General features: G+C 30.0%; 1 protein-coding gene across 1 annotated transcript in view; it reads right to left on the reverse strand.

Annotated features, from left to right (window-relative positions):
- Window positions 1-18,828, reverse strand: part of LOC107438888 (neurogenic locus Notch protein-like) — a 60,207-nt gene that overhangs the window by 12,321 nt on the left and 29,058 nt on the right. The window contains exons 8-13 of the mRNA XM_043053592.2: window positions 13,018-13,134; window positions 9,669-9,806; window positions 8,777-8,923; window positions 6,379-6,525; window positions 6,068-6,214; window positions 5,757-5,903 (exon numbers count right to left, since the gene is read on the reverse strand). Of these exons, the coding sequence (XP_042909526.1) occupies window positions 5,757-5,903; window positions 6,068-6,214; window positions 6,379-6,525; window positions 8,777-8,923; window positions 9,669-9,806; window positions 13,018-13,134 (843 nt within the window). The remainder of the gene's footprint in view (window positions 1-5,756; window positions 5,904-6,067; window positions 6,215-6,378; window positions 6,526-8,776; window positions 8,924-9,668; window positions 9,807-13,017; window positions 13,135-18,828) is intronic.

Genomic DNA, 18,828 nt, shown 5'->3' on the forward strand with positions numbered 1-18,828 from the left:
TAGATCTGTATTTTTTAAACTGTTATTTAAAGATATTTTTAATTCAGTTCAAGATCATAAAGATATTTAATATATGAATTTATAGAAGTTATTTTCAGTTAGGATTCGAAAGGTATAAGGATTCAAAATTGTAGGCTTAAAACTAAAAATGATGTTCTTTTATTAAAGTAATCTCACGATTATACCTTATTACGCAATATTCTTTGACAAACATTAGTTATCGATTTAAAATTATTAATTGGTAAATAAGTTATATTTTATTTGGCAATATATGTTAAGTAAAGATGTGTCAAATTAACGTTTGCATTTAAAATATTCTACCTAAATTAGCTATTTAAAATAGTAAAGCAATGTAAGGGCTTTATTTTCAGCACTATTTCTACGTAATCTCTTAGGCGATAAACTTTTCACTGGATTTTACTGTAACAATATTTATATAGATAAAATTGCTATAGTAATACACAAAATGGTTGGATTCAAATTTTCTAAGAATAAAATTAGGAACTTAAACTGAGGGAATTTCATTCAGTTAGAATTTATTTAAAATTTCGGGGTCTATTTATTAAATAGTTTTTAATTTGGAGGGATTGTTTAACAAAAATGTTTGCTAGAAATCATGGGGTCGGTGAGCGAATTAATCTAGTGAAATATATTTTCATAGCTTCCAACTGCGCACCGTCATTAAAAAAATTATTTCTTAATAGTAGCAACATTTTTGTTTAATTGTTATTGATATTGAAAGGTGATATTAAAAAAACCATTATATATTGGTTAGGCAGTAATAGTTTTATATGCTTATTTATATATATATATATATACAGTAGAGTCCCGATTATCCGAGTTAATGGGGGCCGCAACAAACTCGGATAACTGAAAAACTCGGTTAAAGCGAAGAGTATAAAAACGGAAAGAAAAAGAGAAGGTATAAATGTAATATATTTAAGAAATACAAAATGTATACGAGTATACCACATACAATTCATATTATAATTAAAAAGCTTACTTAAAAACATTTAAAGACCATACTTTACGAGAATTAAATAGTTTTTACTTAAAAAAATTCCTTAATCGTTTTTCGTTCAACGTAACTTTGGCGCTTTTCTGTAGTAATGTTTCGCCTCTTTGAGGGATAACAGGGAGGCTGGTGTCGTCTCTTTTTGTTGTTCTATATATTCAATAGTACATTCGATAGCTTTTAGTCCATCTGTATGAGAGATTTTTATATGTTGATTTTAATAATCACTGTCTTGATCATCTTCGCTAGATTCATGATCATTATTGGCGATATTAACGATAATTTCATCAGACCAAGTTGTTGGATTTTGTTTTTCTGAGTGTTTGGAAGATAAAATTCAGATTTATTTTTCAGCGGTTTTTTTAAAAATAAACTAGAACAAAAAAAATCCTTGAAATATTTGATAGCTCGGTTAAAGCGGAAACTCGGATAACCNTACAGTATACTCTCGATTATCCGTGCGTGGATTATCTGGTGTGCGGATTATCCGTGTCCATTCCGGAGTCAACAGAAAATTTAAATAGAAGCATTTTCAAGATTAAAAAATTTTGATTCATGAAGTTATAACACTACCCAATTTTTGGAAGCAATATTCGCTATTGGATTGCAGTATATGGAATGTCAGCAGCATGGTCAAAGGTAAAATCGCCTACGTTATCACGATCGTGGAGAAAGATCATATCTCTTGTTGAACAATCTTCAGATATTCAAGAAGAATATGATAATAGTATTCTTGAACAAGCAAAAGAAATCGAAGGTTTCGAAATTCTTGATGAAGAAAATTTAGAAGATTGGTTTCAAAGTGATGCATGTGAGCCTGGCTTCCAGTATTTGACAGATGAAGGCATCGTTATGTTGTTGAATCAAATAATGATGATAGTAACTGATGCAGAAGATGTAGTAAATGAGGGAAATACAATTTCTCATTCTGCTGCTCTGTAGAAACTTTATTAAATTATATGGGAGTATTTGATTACGGTGACATTAATGCAGTTCATAAAATATGTGACAATATATGGCTCATTACGCATTTTTTTCAAAGAAAATTCCTAGTTTCATGTTATGCAGCATGCAAGTGTCAGTAATTTTTATATTTTTTGTATTGATATTGTTTTTTTCTATAATAAAAGTAGTTTTCGGATTATCCGTGTTTTTCGGTTGTCGGTGCGACCTGTGCCGGGGATTATCCCGGATAATCGGGAGTGCACTGTATATATACGATTTGTTTAATTTTAATAAAACTCTTCTTACTTTAATTTTTTTCTCTCTACCTCTGAGTAAAATCTCTCTCAACGACCATGCAAGTTGGCATGTACAAATCTGTTATTCTTCTCGTTTACGTCTACTGCAGTGATCAACAAGAACAGTTTAAAAAAAGTAGGAAAATAAAGATTAACCCATTAACTCCCATCTTTTAATAGAGTAATTGAAAGAAATTTGTCTCTACGAAGTTTAATGCAAATATATGTGAACTAGGTGAATAATTCGTCTCTTAAGACAAATTTAAGTTTTAAAATTATCACAAGCAATTTTTTTTTTATAATGAGACAAAAGAATTTATATTATTTCGAGGATCTATAAACGATATAACGAGCAGATGACTTAGTCTCTAATCTAATTAATATAAAGTTTAAAATACATTAAAGTATAAAATCTAAAGATCTAAACAAGTTCAAGGAGAAAAGAGCAAGCAAAGCAAAATGAAATGAACTGCATAAATAGCTCCAGGTATTGGCAAGCGATACGGAATAAAACTCAGAGCTCCCTGGATTATAGATGGATCAGCTCATATCATAAATTCATTTTCTAAAGTTAATTATTTAAAATAACATTTTTTGTAAATTATTCTATTAACAATAAAATAATATAAGTTAGAGAAATAAAATGAATTAGGGAAAAATAAAATAAATGCCATTAAAATAAAATAAATTTGAGAAAAGCAAGGGAATGAGAGCAGAGCCCCCTTGCTATCTAAAATCATTCGCACGAAATTTAGGGCTGTCGCATAGGTTTAATGACCCATTTAAGATTTTTAGTTGGTGAGTTTCTTATCTCTTCATTTGAACTATTGAAGTTAATGAAGAATATTCTTAGGCGAGATTGAAAACACATTTTTCTAAGAAGCATCTTCGTAAAAAGATTTTAAATATACAATAAGCTGATGCAATTGTCCAATAATAATGTGCTCATTATGTTTTGTTGTTTTATATCCCCGATAACTTTTTGTTATAGTTTTGTTAAGTAAGCTTCATTCATTAGAAAAAAATATCAAAACATTTATCTCCTAAAACAAGTTTATGATTCTACTTATCACCATTAAACCAAACAATTAAAAAAATTTATTTGATACACAATTTATTTCCTTTCAAAAATTTCTATCACTATATGATTTACATAACGAACCGTTTAGTTAGACCATCAAAATCGTCCCCACTATTGCTTTTTTTAAAATAAAAGCCTTTTTGAACTGTATTCCTTTCAAGTGACAATAAGAATCCCACTCATTCTTTGAGCACCAAACTTGTCCCAGTTAATAGGTTTTGTTATACTATTGTGATCATTTTTGGATCCAGTTTCACAACTATTTTACAACCATCGATTGCCAATTTATCTGCCACGAGCCACAAAGGTAAATTTTTAATTAATGTTTGTCATGACTTTTGCGATTTCAGGATGTGGATAAAAAGGTGTTTAAATTCTGCATTAAAGCTCCAAATATCAGTTAAAACTGTTTTAATATTTCTTAAATAATAACAAAGGAACATTCAATAAAATTTCCATGATGAAAATAAAGTTTCTGTTTGCCTATATTCGAATCTTGATAAATCAAGTTTTTTCCCCGTATTTCAGATATATTACCATTAATTTTCCTAAAAAAAATAATACATAAACTGTTCATATTCACAAACATTTTTCTAAAGAAAATGTTTCTGATCCTCTATTAAAAGAGGTGGGTGCAATTGCTTACAATAAAACGGAAACACTCACCTCCAAGCTAAGGGAGATATAAAAACTGTTTCTTCATTATCCAATTTCCACGTGGGAGCTTATATATGCGAAACTGCAAAATGCTTTTCTTTTCTAAACCCAGTGGTTCCAAAATCAATTTAAGAATCGGTATTATGCATAAAATAATCCAAATAAAATATTTGCTGTTACAATCATTGCAGTTTTTTTAATATTTTAGGATGTACAATGCACAACTAAAAAAGGTAAATAAGGGTTGCAGCAGATATTTTAAGTAGCGGTTGATTAAGTTTCAATTAAAGTTTTAATTCAGATTCGTGACCCCCAAAATATAGAGTCTATATTCTTGGATTGTGACCCCCAAAATGTTGGAACTATATTCTTGGAAGTAAAGTTCCAACAGTTTGGTAGAAAGAGTGGTCCAATGAATTTAAAAGATTTGGCCGGCAATTGAAAACTTCGTTTATCTAAAGTTAATTCCATGCAACAAAAAAAAAATAGTTTTTAGTTAATATTTATTATTTTATTTAATAAAAGTAGAAAAAATTGGAAAAAGATAGGTTTACATATTTTACATCAGTTTCATCTAAGTCAGTTTATATAGCAATATACAAAATTTGAGCGAAACTATCCGAATAATTTTTAAAAAATTAAATAATAAAAACACGATCTTTTCATAGTATTTACAAACATTAACTAATAACAATTAAGGCAAGCAAAAAATAAATAAGTGAAATTATTGCACAGATATAAGACTTGGAGTGCGGATAATAATATCGTTCGAATTTGCTATTTAAATAGATTGCTAAATTGAAACAAATTATCATGCGTTTTAGCTCGAATATATGATAATGTGTTTTAACCTGAAATGATATATCATGCAAATTATCATGCTTTTTAGCTCGAATATATGATAATGTGGTTTAACCTGAAATTATATATCATGCAAATTATCATGCTTTTTAGCTCGAATATATGATAATGTGGTATAACCTGAAATGATATATCGTTTGAATTAACACCTTATTTCCTTATGTACTTCTACTCTCTGGCTACTCCGTTATGGAGTTAGCCTGCACCTGCTTCAGATGGGTATATTACGAGAAGATTAGAGGGCCAGTGCAAACTATTCTCCCCGTGGCCAGTCCAAACGGCCTTTTCAGGGTTGACAGTGGATGATTTCGTTCTTCCCTCGTTTGGTTTGATATTTCATTCAGGTACCTAACTTCGTTCTTCGATCCCTTCGTTCTTTTTGTCATTAAAGTAAGATGGTACGATGTCCTTACTGATAGTGGTATATTGTCCTCAATAAGCAACATATTCACTCCATTTTTTCACTCCTGTATTTGCAAAGTAACTCCTTTTCCTTCACACTAAATATAATGATATCGTTTAGAAATGCAAATATTTACCAATGCATTTTTCTTTGTCTATTTTATACCCAGGAAGGCAGTCGCACGAGTATTTGGACGCATCTAGTACGTCATTATAGCAAGTAAAGAAGTTCCCTTTCTTTTAACAATGATCTTTCCCTCCATGGTCTTCGCAACCAGTTTTGCCTGAAATGTAAAAATAAATATTTAAATTGCGACAAGGAAATTTGTTGTGAACGAGTTTTCTTCTGGAAACATGATGAGACATTTTTTTTCCTTCCTGTACTTACAAATTAAGTATTTCTCCTAAAACAGTTGTAAAAAAGCTTTTTTTCAGGAAATATGATTTCTTTTCCTTAAGACTAAAAATATTGCTATGGATAAAAAATACATATATTTACCGACGCATTTTTCTTTGTCTATTTTGTAACCAGGAACGCAGTCGCACAAGTATTTGGAGGCATTTATTTTGTCATTATTGCAGGTAAACAAGTCTCCTTTCTTTTGACACACCTCTTTTCCTCCATAATCCTCGCAACCAGTTTTAACTGAAATATAAAAAAAATATTTCAATTGCGACAAGGAAATTTGTTGTGAACGAGTTTTCTTCTGGAAACATGATGAGACATTTTTTTTTCTTCCTGTACTTACAAATTAAGTATTTTTCCTAAATCTAAAAATATTGCTATCGTTAAGAAAGACATATATTTACCAATGCATTTTTCTTTGTCTATTTTGTACCCAGGAAGGCAGGCACACGTGTATTTGGAGGCATTTATTTTTTCATTATTGCAAGTAAAGAAATCTCCTTTCTTTTGACACGCCTCTTTCCCTCCATAATCCTCGCAACCAGTTTTAACTGAAATAAAAGAAAAATATTTCTATTGCGACAAGGAAATTAGTTGTAAGCAAGTTTTGTCAGGAAATTTGATAAGACATTTTTTTTTCATTCCTGTATTTACGAAGTAAGTATTTTTCCTGAGACTAAAAATATTGCTATCGTTAAGAAATACATATATTTACCGACGCATTTTTCTTTGTCTATTTTGTACCCAGGAATGCAGTCACACGTGTATTTGGAGGCATTATATTTGTAATTATTGCAAGTAAAGAAGTCTCCTTTCTTTTGACACACATCATTCCCTCCATAGCCCTCGCAACCAGTTTTAACTGAAATATAAGAAAAATATTTCAATTGCGACAAGGAAATTATTTGTAAACGAGATTTTTCAGGAAATATATTGAGAATTTTTTTTTCATTCCTGTATTTACAAAGTAATTCTCTTTTCCTAAGACTAAAAATATCATTCATTTAGAAATGCATATATTTACCAATGCATTTCTCCTTGTCGATTTTAGAAACAGGAAGGCAGTCGCAAGAATAAGATCTATATTTTTTTTTAGATTAAAAATATTGATATCGTAAACTGATTCAAATATTTACCAATGCATTTTTAACTATTTTGTACTCATGAAAGCAGTTGCATGAGTATTTGTAGGAATTTAGCTTATCATTATTGCAAGTAGAGAAGTCTTCTTTCTTTTGACACACCTGTTTCTCTCCTTAATCTACGAGCAATCCGCATAACATTTACTTCAAGTTTTTATTTACATCTGTTATTATATTAGAGGAAAAGTTCTTCTCTATTGGTTATCTTTATTTGTGCAAGTTGAAAACTTCCCCAACTGAATGATTACTGTGGAAAAATATCCTGCACTATTTAAGGAACAACACTTAAACTCCACGCATTGTGTGACTACTGATATTTTTTTTTATCTCTGGAAAACTTGCAAGAGATTTTTTTTTGTTTAAAAAAATGTTTTGATAATTAAGACTGCACGTCTAAACATGATATATCTTCGACATATTTTGACCGTCACTTCGTCATGATATTCATCTTTTGTGCTTTAAAATGGAAACAAATCACTTACTCTATAGGTAGAAAAGATGAAGACTGCCATAATACTAAATAGTATTCACGTGAATACGTTTGTAGACGACTTCATAGTATTAAATACGGTCAGTTACAACAATCAAATTAAACGACAAACAAGATGCAGTGGAATTGTTCTGCGCTATGTAAAACTTAAAAATGACTCGCACTTATTTTACAACGTTAGTGATATTGCATTATGAATCTTTCGTCGTCCTAAGTGGGCATTCCGCGTACATTCTTGTGCTCTTTGAAGAGCTATAAGTTAGTGTTTTGTGTGAAGATCTATAAATTAGTGCTGACAAATAGTGTATAAAATAAATGAAACGCGCAATTTAACACCGCAGGAGACAGAATAAAACCTTTAGTAATTATAAGAATCCTTTTATCAATATATACAAGAAATCCATTTATCGATGTTTTGCTGTCATTTTTCTGTCACGTTAACATACTGTGATACGGTAGAGAAAATGTCCTGCCAATTATAGAACCTCCACATTTTAAAACCTGTTGTGTAATAATGCGTTTTATTTATATTCGTATCTTTTGTTATTTCTCGTTACACTTACGCTCCCGTAAAGGAATAACTGCAATACAATGTTACACTAAATTGTTACATTGTCATTGCATCTAACTTAATGTGTAAATGTAAATTTTTAATCATGCATTTCGTGATTTAATTTTTTTCGATATTTCCTATAAGGAGTTTTAAAAACCTTTTTTTAGACTATGAGAATTATTTAGAAGGAAATTTACAATAAAATGGCGTGTAAGTACCGAGAAGGAAGTAGAGAGTAGAATACACTTTTGAAAATTAATATATTATGTGAAAATTTAGGAACAATTTTTTTTTGATTTGATATTAAAATAACAGTTACATGCTTTAGTTCTATTTAGATAAGTAAAAGTTGAATGATGAATTACACTTCTTTTTTTTTCTTACTGGTACTCATTTTATACAAAAATTGAAATTTATTTGCAAGTTACAGCTCCTCTATATGTAGATTAATTAATTCTGCATATACAAGTTTCAAATTTATTCCTACACTTTTTGGCATATGTTGTATAAAAACACTATTTTCCGTTTGAATTTATAATTAGTCCCTCAGACCTCTAAAGGCTGTGTACTTCATTGATAATTACGCAAAATAGCAAAACCTTATCGCTGGTTAATTGATAAAGCAATTCTCTAAGTATTCTTTGTGAAAATTTAAAGAATGTGTTACTGTAGTAGTGTTTCCATTATTTTGTCCTACCCCTGTATATAGATATGTATATAAGTACCTATATTATTTTAAAAGTGTTTTGGAACGATAATAGTATATAAGATCTTTTCCATGACAAAACATAATTTCTCATATTTTTTCTAATTTTTCATTTGTTTATTCAAATCTTATTATCCTTATTCAATATTTAATTCTTATAATCCATAGATTATTTTAAAATTTTGAAAGGGAATAACTCTTTTAATTTGAAGTTTTGCTTACTAATGCATTCCGCATCCTTTTGTCCTTTTTTAGCTTCATCTTGAGGTTTGAAACCTTCTTTGCACTCACAAGTATAATATTTGCTATTCGTTTCACATTCCGTATTTTCTCCAGTACAGTCAGTGGGTTTGCATTCATAAATATCTTCTGAAAAATGTAAGAAATTTAAAAAAAAAGTATTATAAAGAAAATTAATAACTTTTAAATAATAGGACTCCTTAAAAAATCTTTTACAAAGTATTTTTTTTAAAGTTTTTAATACGAAGTTTACAATCACCTTTCCTTTAAAAAGAAAATTAGTCGCTGTCCCATTTAAAGTTAAGTTATTTCAAGCCAACGCAGGTCCTTGCATACGTATCATAGTACTTGCGAATTATTTTTTTTAATCCAACTACAAAAATGTCGAAGAACCAAAATATTATTTCAGAAATCTTTAGTGTTGTTTGTTGTTATCAATTGACTTTATATTTAAAGTTTCTCGATAAAAAAAATTTTTAAAAGCAAAGAAGGTTGCTATAAATGGGTAGAAATGATTGATTAAGAGAACCAATTCATGCAAAACTGCTCAACATATGATTTTATTTTCTCTTATTATTTGAGCAGTTTCAGCAGTAGTTCAGATTTTAAGTTTAACAATTCTTAAGAAAGAGATGTTTCTTGCAATCTTGAGATTCTAAAGAAAGAGATGCCCTTTATTAACATAGATTGTTCATCTATGCATTTATTTCATTTTTTTTAAAATCTTTTTCTTTGGCATCCTGATGCATTTTGCGAGTTTATCTTAAAATGAAAGTCTTGAAACTATTTTGTCTTAAGAAAGGAGTTCATAATTTTTGTAGAGAAGGTATTGGATATCTAGTGACTCTTGTATATTTTAAATATATGCTTTTACCTATGCAGTTGTTACTGTCTGGTTTATATCCAGGTTCACAGATGCAAATGTACTTAGACTTGTCTTGTTCTTCATTAACACATGTCCAGTGTTCTCCTTTTTCTGCACATTTTTCGCTACCTCCTCTTTCTTCGCATCCTGTATTTTAGGGGGAAAATAATTAAATTTATGTGTGATTCTTCAACTTTCTAGAGTATAAAACATTTTTTTCATAAATACTCTTTTTTGAAATTTTTTTATTGCATTTAATCTGCATAACATCGTCTATCTTTAAGCAAAGTTTGGTTACTTTCTTTGCATATTTTAAGCAGTCGATTATAATGTATACTACATTATACAATACATATAGCAATCAATAAGGCAATGAAAAAATAGACACATTATGTACAATACTTTATCTTTAATAAGTATTTTTAGTCGCTCTTGTTTCAGATAATTTAACCCCCGTATTAAAATATATTTTAAAGGGACATAGGTGACAATTTCATTTGATATAATATTGTGTCCACACTTAGTTATTACTAATTATCTCATTGTGCTTGTTTTTCAATCTATTAAGTATAAATTATGAACTTATTTACTAAATTAAAATTACTTGAAGAAAGGAATATAATTTTTGACTAAAATGTATTTTTAACTTCGATTCTTATGCGGATACAAAATGGTTCCTTTTTTAGTCTAAGAATTTACGATATTTTAGCAGCATATGAAGGATTAAGGATTGTATGAACTATCCACTCCTACTTTTTTCATCACGTGATTTTCTCGTGGATAATTTAAAAATACTTATATTAAGGGATTGTAGTGACTAGTAAACTATGAGAGAGGTAAGATTTTTCTGATGAATAAAACAATGTATAAAAAAAGTGTAAGGAGCAATGTATTATGTTTTCTTGATAACCATAACGTTAAGGAACAAACAAAATTTACTATGCATTTTTAACTTGCTGTGTAATAAGACTGAATATTTATCTTAGCGAGTAAAAAGGGACAGGTCAAAAGTGTTATTTTACTTTAACTTTTAGAAACAAGAAACACGTACCAAGTATTTGGCACATACTTTGCTATTGCATTGAAATTTCTTCTATGAAAGAAAAGAGACAAACGCTTACAAAAGACATTCAGATTGAGTTGATAATTTTTATGTTCATGAAATAAATATTTTAATGCCTATAAAAAAGAAAAAATGGAAGGCCTTAATAGATGTTTTTTGAAAAATAAAAAAATACCTTTGTTATAAAAATTAATTCATTATAGGTAAAAACGTTTTCTAAAAAAATAGCCCATTGTAACTATTAACCATTACAATTTCTACACTAGGGAAATGGCATGCCAAACTCGTAAAATTTCAATGACAGATTAAACATGGTGAGATATAAAAAATACACGTATAGCACGTAGCACGTTTCAAAACATACACGTATAGCAGGTAGCTGACGACACCTATAATGCTCATAGAAATAGTCTGACAGAAAACTTCTTATACTCAATTTGCATTTGAATATTATTTTGGCTTAAAAATTTTAACATGTAAGAAGAAAAAATTACCTACCAGCTACTCTATCATCAGATCGTCTGACTGATAAAGTAAATATTATAGCTTACATGGGTTGTGATTTATCCTACTACATAATTTCCGGTCACGTTGGCAGAATTCAACTGAACTTTCCTAAAAATATAGATAGGATAGGTTAAAGTTGGTCTTGCGGAAAATCACGCTGGAGTTCAGTTGCCTTCCCTCCACACCATTAACAGTCAAGAAGACAGTCATCTTATCCCCACTGACACAGAGGGCTGAACAACTACATTATAAAGTAAGGATATGTAGTTTCTTGAGAGACTGCAAGTTTGCGCTTAAACTGCTGGAAATTTTTTACAGTAATATTTTGCACCAGAGAGGAAACAAAGTCTCCAGCTACCTTCAACGTAGCATCACAAACAGGAGCGTCTTCATTGATCTGATCAGTAACCAATCACTAAATAAGGACAGGCGAACAAGTTTGAACGAGATAATAAAAGAGGTCAGATAGGAAAAAAGATGTGAGGGGATTTGGTGAGAAACTCAGGGTGCAAAAGGTTAAATTAGAATAGATTTCCAAATATTGGAAAAAGGGGAAATACTAGGAAGATCCCAAACTAAATTACTGTTTGAAGTTCCATCAATTGGAACTCTTTGTTTACATGTAACCATGTTTGTGACTAATCCTGGAATCTTTAAATGATTTTTTGAAAGATTTTATGAAATGATCAGGAACTGTGAATATTATGCGTTCCAAACATAAACAAATAGAAGAGTGCTCAGAGGCACATACTTAAAATAAAAATTTAACGTAAATCTTCAAAATGTTAGTGTCAACGCTATGGTTTAAAAAATCAGCAAGCAATCTTCTTAATATTCAAAATATGATTTTTTTTGCAATTCTAACTTTTGTTGGACCAGAGAGATAGGCTTTACTTTTGAAAACGAACAACTGTTGAATTGCAGATACATATGTAAAGAACATAATTATAAACAGAGTACAATGCATCTATAAACTTTGCAAAGTGGGATTTCATAAATGAAATCTTTACTAGTTTATATTTATATTTATTATTACTTGCAGTTGGATGATTTTATGAACAATATTAAAATACAAAAAATACCTTTGAAGCTTTAAATTGAAGCCTGTGCCTCAAGATGGAGATGTGAACAGTCCTCGTAAGTTATACAACAGTTGATAAAAAAGTTTTTTCACATTGTAATTTGTTTTTGCAAACCACAATTGTCAAGAACAAACAATTATTAAATATTGAAGTATAAAAGAAAATTAAAAATTGAATTACAAAAGATTGACAAAAATTGAAGTAGAAACGATTAAAATATTTGGGGTTAAATAATTTGCTGATACAAATTAAGAAAACAAACTTTAAGAAAGCAAGAATCTGAACAAAGCAATAACAAAGAAGACAAGTAATAAAACTTCAAATCTTCTTTTACTGTTGCAAGAAATAGGGAAAATTTGTAAGATTAATGAAAAAAGTTCGCCATATTACGCTCGATAAACTTTTTTCGAGACTTTCAATTTTGTCTTTATCAATAGATATTTGTTAGATTTCGACAACGTTTTTCTTTTCTCTCACTTGAGTTTTTAATTTAAACCTTTTGGTTAAGAAAAGTTTTTGAATAATTCTGTCTCTTTCTCTCTCTCTGTATATATATATATATATATATACAGAAGAGCCATTACATTATGACCACCCTNATGGTATAGCTATAGGCTATATATATATATATATATATATGGGATAGGTAGCGGGACACCATGTTTAAGTGTTCTTGAAATTAAAAAGTTATAAAATGAATTTTCACCATTCCGACATTTTGAGTCTGAAAAACTCGGAGGGCAAGTACATATGTATCCTCCGGGCAGTGTTGTTTCACATGTTCCACCATTTCTACAGATTCCAGGATTCTTATAACATATGTCTGAAAACAAAAATATTTGGTATAATGAGAATTCCACCATGTTCCACCATTTCTAAAAATTTAATTATGTAATAAAATAAAAAAATTGTAATTATGTAATAAAGGAAAAAAAATTTAAATTACGATTGTAGTCTCGAATATACAAACTATTGGGAAAATCTCTTGCATGAAGTAATTCCAGTGAAACTGACCAGCAATAAAATTTTTATTTGTCTCAATTAAAGCAATTTTTGAATTAGTTACCTGTAAGTGACATATGCTTGCATAATTAATCAAATATGAAATGGTATTTTATTTAGCGAAATTGAAATCGGTAATATTAAGTAATAATTCCTAAGTAAAACTCTATTTTGAAAATTGCATTTTAAACATTAATCATTCTCGATAAAATAATACAAATATATATAATACATATAATAAATATATGTAATACATAAAATAGGACAAATATATGATAAATAAATCAAATTTATGATAAAACAAATTTAGAATGAAATATATGCTTTTTTATTACTTACTTTTTCCGCTTCTTTTATTTTAACTTCTGAATCGAAAAATTAAGAAGAATAAGCATAAATAATAAAATAACAAATTTTTCCGTCTTTTTTTCATTCAATTTTAACTAAAATGTGTGAAAAAATATTTTTTTTTATGCAGGAAATTCTTACAGTTTTGATTGAAATCCACCCAAAACAAATGTCACTTTTATTCAGAAATTTTATTAATTCTTCCATGGAAAAGAAGAAAAAAAATACACACATTAAATGACTGGGAAATTTTAAGTAGCTAAGTCACAAAACAGTTATTGAATACGTTAAAACAGTGCTTTATAAGTTATGTAAGTATTATTAAGATTGGTGATTCCCGATATAAATATTTGTTTGAAAAGATGTTAGCTTTAAAATTGTTAAATAGGGAATTTCATAAAAGTAAATTTTTTCAATAGAATAAGTTAAAATTTAATAAGCTTTGCACACTATTACAAAAATTCGTTTTAGAATTTATATAGAATAGATATTTTTCATTATTCTATCATCTATTTTTCTTAAGTGTCAACAATGAATAATATTGGGCGTAGACTCTGCATGTTATTTTTCCCATATCAAGGGAATTCAAAAAGGTATTTAAAGGGTATTCAAAAGATCAAGAAAGAAGGAAAGATTCGAAAACAAAACAAGTGCATAATTTTTTTCTGTATAGTTGGTATTAAAAGAAAAGGAAAATTTATTTAAAATTTGCTATTTATGTAAACAAGTCTGGCACTGGACTATGTGACTTAGTATTACGTAAATAAATTGCTTCTATATAACGGTAGTTATAATTCATTCACATATGCGATTATATATAATTCACGAACCATGACTCTTTCTATAAGGACTTGTACTTTCTCAATATTTAAAAACGGATATACTTGTTCACTTACGGGGTAGATTTTAAGTTGTATCAATTTAAAAATCTACCCCGAAAATGAACAAGTATATCAGAAATGGTCGCCACATAGCATAGACAATCAGGAAATAGCCTCTCAGGGAAAAAAGCACTTATGAAGAATACTTACACCTACTCCTACTTGTTAGAACTCCCAAGCAAGTAACTGCATATTTTTAAAAGAAGGAATATATATATTGGTATGAATTCAGGTGACTAATCCTGGCAAAAACAGACACCAATATGGAAATGTCCGCTGCTTACAAATTTACCTTCTCATATACATCATTCTACATGCCGATAAAAAGAGATATAGCTTACTATTCGATGAATATTATATAGTTAATTCCTCAGTGCCCAAATTTGGTTTTCCTTAATAAGTAAGTTCTATAAACTGAAGGTGGTTGGGAACTTAAAAGTTTGCCGTTTATTGTTCGCACTGTTCGATTTTCGTCAACAATGCATAAATGAAAATTTTCTTAGCTGGAAAATTTTATACTCTGTTCGGGGAAAATTGATTGCGTAAAGTGAGCATAAAGACTTGATGATTTTTTTCGTATATCTTTTCATTTTCATAAAACTTCACAATGCCTACTACTGCCAGTCGCGATTATTTTCACATTGAACATTAGTTAGATTAGTACTGTTTGTGGTAACCTTCGCGCCAATCAGCCAAAGCTAATACTCAGGTTGCTTTGTTTACTTTTGCTATCAGTTTTAATAATAGTTCATCAATTATCATCAGTTTTTTGCCATCAGTTTTCAGGATATAGTAAAGATAATATGCATATCATTATTTTTTGACTCAGCCTCTAAGAACCAAAATAATTTGAGAAACTTGTGATTTAAATGCATATACAATTCTGGGGATTTATTATACGAAATAATTTAACAATCTAGAAATTAAAGTAATTAATGATCTGGATGTGAAATGAAATTAACATAAGTATACTGTTTGTACCTACATACCAAGTTTAATATTATAATACAATTTTATTCCGTTTGATACACTTTACATTCCAATTTTATATCTTCAGAGAAACTGGATCCCATTTACTCAATTTTACTTTACACATTAACTCTCTTTTAAACTTTGAAATGTAATTAAGCTTAAGGTAATTAAGCTGGTTGCTTTTTGCATGGAAAATGAATTCTAATTCTTATTCAATGTAATTACACCGACCAGAATAAATATTCAAATCAGACTTTTTTAAAAAGTTGTCAAATACAAATTACTACAAAATTATGAAGAAAAAAAATTGTCAAATTTTTCCATTCATACGCGTACAAGAACGTTTTACAACAGTCTAATCTTGCTCAGTTTTTAACAAATATTTTTCAAATTTTAAAGCAATAATTTTTTAATTAATTTTAAATTGCTTTGCAATTTTTTTTTAAATTTCATTAAATATTTTATGGCAAAAAACGTACAGAAAAAAAAATTTCCCCCCAAAAATGTCCAAATCTCTATAAATATTTAAGCTTTAATTTTATGCAGTCATTAAAAAAAAAGCCTAAATAATCGATACAAATTACACGTTATTTACTTCATTTTTGTCATAGGATTGGAACCTCTGAAGCTACAAAATATTTCTGTAAATATTTCTTGAGAAATTTTAAAAAAAAGCTTAAAACTGAAAAAGCTTTTTCCATTATTGTAGAATAGTGTATATCTTCCATCAACTATTGTGTATATCAACTATAGGCAAGATTCACACAGGTATAGTCATAAAGTATTAGAATGTTTTGCCTCTTATTATTCTTTTCACTGAAGCTAATTGAACAATTCCGATAATTCTTGCCCCGACTTACTTAACATGCTAATCCAAAGATAGTTCCATTGAAAAAATAATAATTTAAAGCCTTTAAAAGACTTTTAAGAATGTAATAATAATTGACAAAAATATTAAATTGTAAACCATACAAATTTTTGTATCATTATCAGTAATATTATAAGAATGTCAGTAATTTTATAAGACAAAATTTTATAAGAAATGTTTTTAAGAAATAAAAAACTTAACTTTTTAATTCTTTTTAACTCAACTATTCCATGAATTTGTTTCAAAATTCGAATTGAGTCACTTTAAATTAAATAGTTAATACATAGTGAGTAACTGTTAAAGTCTGATTTCGTAACTAAAAATATTATTTACACTAATTAATTATCTAATTTTAGGTCTCCGATATAAACCATTAAGTCTGAGACCTAGTACGTAAAAATTCGATCATTAGATTAAAAGTTGTTCAGGGTATTTTTTTTTAACTTTTATTTGATGCACAGCACGTACAGATGTAGGTCTATTTAACGATATGGATAATTAATAAAACTGAATAGAGATAAAAAAAATCTACATTAACGCTAAAATTTTTGTATGATTGATAGAGTCTATTAGTTTGGCAATTGAAAAAGTAATAGAGTTGAATTTAATTTGTACAGGAAAAGTTAATTAAACTCCTGTTTGTGAAAATTGCAACACCATGAAGGAATCGTCATAATTGATTGAAATTTACTACACAGTTGAGTGGTAGTGGTACAAATAAATGATTAAACTTTAAAAGCAAACAAACAATAACAAGAGATCGAAATCCGTATTTTGTGTAGCCACCACGCACCGCAATAAGCGCTTCTACACGACGTGGCATGGAGTCAAGCAAATTTTGAATGTCTGTCTGAGGAAAAGCATTCCATATAGTTTGTATGCGTACCCAAAGTTCGTCTATAGAAGCAACAGGACGAGGATCACGAGCGAGTCACCGACCAACGAAATGACGCACATGTTCAATCGGTGACATATCTGGGGAATACGCAGGCCAAGGAAGAAGCTGTACCTGTCGCAATGCAAGGAAGGATTGAACAGTCCTAGCAGTATGAGGACGGGCATTGTCTTGCTGAAATACAGTGCCTGGCAAGGCTTGAAGGAAGGGAACAGCTTGGGGCTGTAAAACTTCATTGATGTACCGGTTGTTGTTCAGATTACCCACAATTAGTAGCAATTGAGATCATCCATGATATGCTATGGCACCCCAGACCTTAACTCCGAGTGTTCGTCCACTGTGGCTTTCGATAATGCACTCCGGAAGGTTGCGCTCACCGGCATAGCATCTGACACGAATGTGGCCATCATGGTACCACAAATTAAAGCGGGATTCGTCAGAAAACACGGCACGCTGCCAATCAGCACGCCAGTTCCTATGCTGATTGGCCCATTGTAGCCGCAGGCGGCTATGGTTTAGCGTGATGGTGATCCTGTATAAAGGAGTCCTTGCGCACAGTCCACGCTGCAGTTGACGTTTACGAATTGATGAAGCACACAATGAAACACCTGTAGCTATTGACCACTGTGCTGTCAGTTGTCTAGAGGGAGCCGTACGGTCTGTCAGCACCATGCGGACCAGACGTCTATCATCGCGAGATGACGTGACATTTCGGGGTCCACTCCCGGATTTCCGAGTTGTCTGACACTCGTCCGCCCACTGCTTCCAAACACGCATCACTGTGCTTCTGTTACGCTGCACACGAGCGGCTACTGCACGATAAGACAATCCAGCTTCACGAAGGCCGATGATTCTCCCTCTTTCAAACTCCGCAAGTTGTTGAAATCTTGCTCTCTTTCGTCGAAGAGGCATAAGTAACGTCTGAGCTAACGTTTACCACTAGCAGATAACCACCGATAACCATAAACGCCTCGTTACAGCCGTCTATTTATTCGGATCCATCCGCCGTTCAGAGGGCGCTGCTCAGCATACGCATGCGCTACGGGTCTGAAATTCTAATCATTTGCATATTATGCTTTACTTTGCATTTCCTGAAAATTTCAGCTCACTCGTGTAAGTTCTTCATGGTGTTGCAATTTTCACAAACATGAGTTTATAATAAAAATTAATCGCGTTTGTTATTTTTTTAGTATATTGTTAGTATTTAATTATACAGAAATATAATTGATGTCTTCTTCATCGGATCTGTCACCTTGATGTCTATAATAACTTAGGGACAATGCATTTTAGCAGGATTATCATTTCTCATTTTTTTCCTTTTCACTTACAGTTCTAGCTTTAAGATAAAATAATCATAGAATAAGGTTTTTTTTAATACATTTGAGGACTATTTGCTACAGTTTGATGACATAAAAGAATCTTCATTGTAGTCACATTTGAATTGGTTGAGAAGGGTCTCTTGACCTTTATAACTTTATCAAAATTTACAGTCAATTAAATGTGTGGCATTTTGACGGTCGTTTAATAACTGAGTTTTTGGAAATGAAAAAA

Source organism: Parasteatoda tepidariorum, unplaced genomic scaffold (genome assembly GCF_043381705.1).
Source record: "Parasteatoda tepidariorum isolate YZ-2023 unplaced genomic scaffold, CAS_Ptep_4.0 HiC_scaffold_13, whole genome shotgun sequence".
NCBI classification, from domain to species: Eukaryota; Metazoa; Arthropoda; class Arachnida; order Araneae; family Theridiidae; genus Parasteatoda; species Parasteatoda tepidariorum.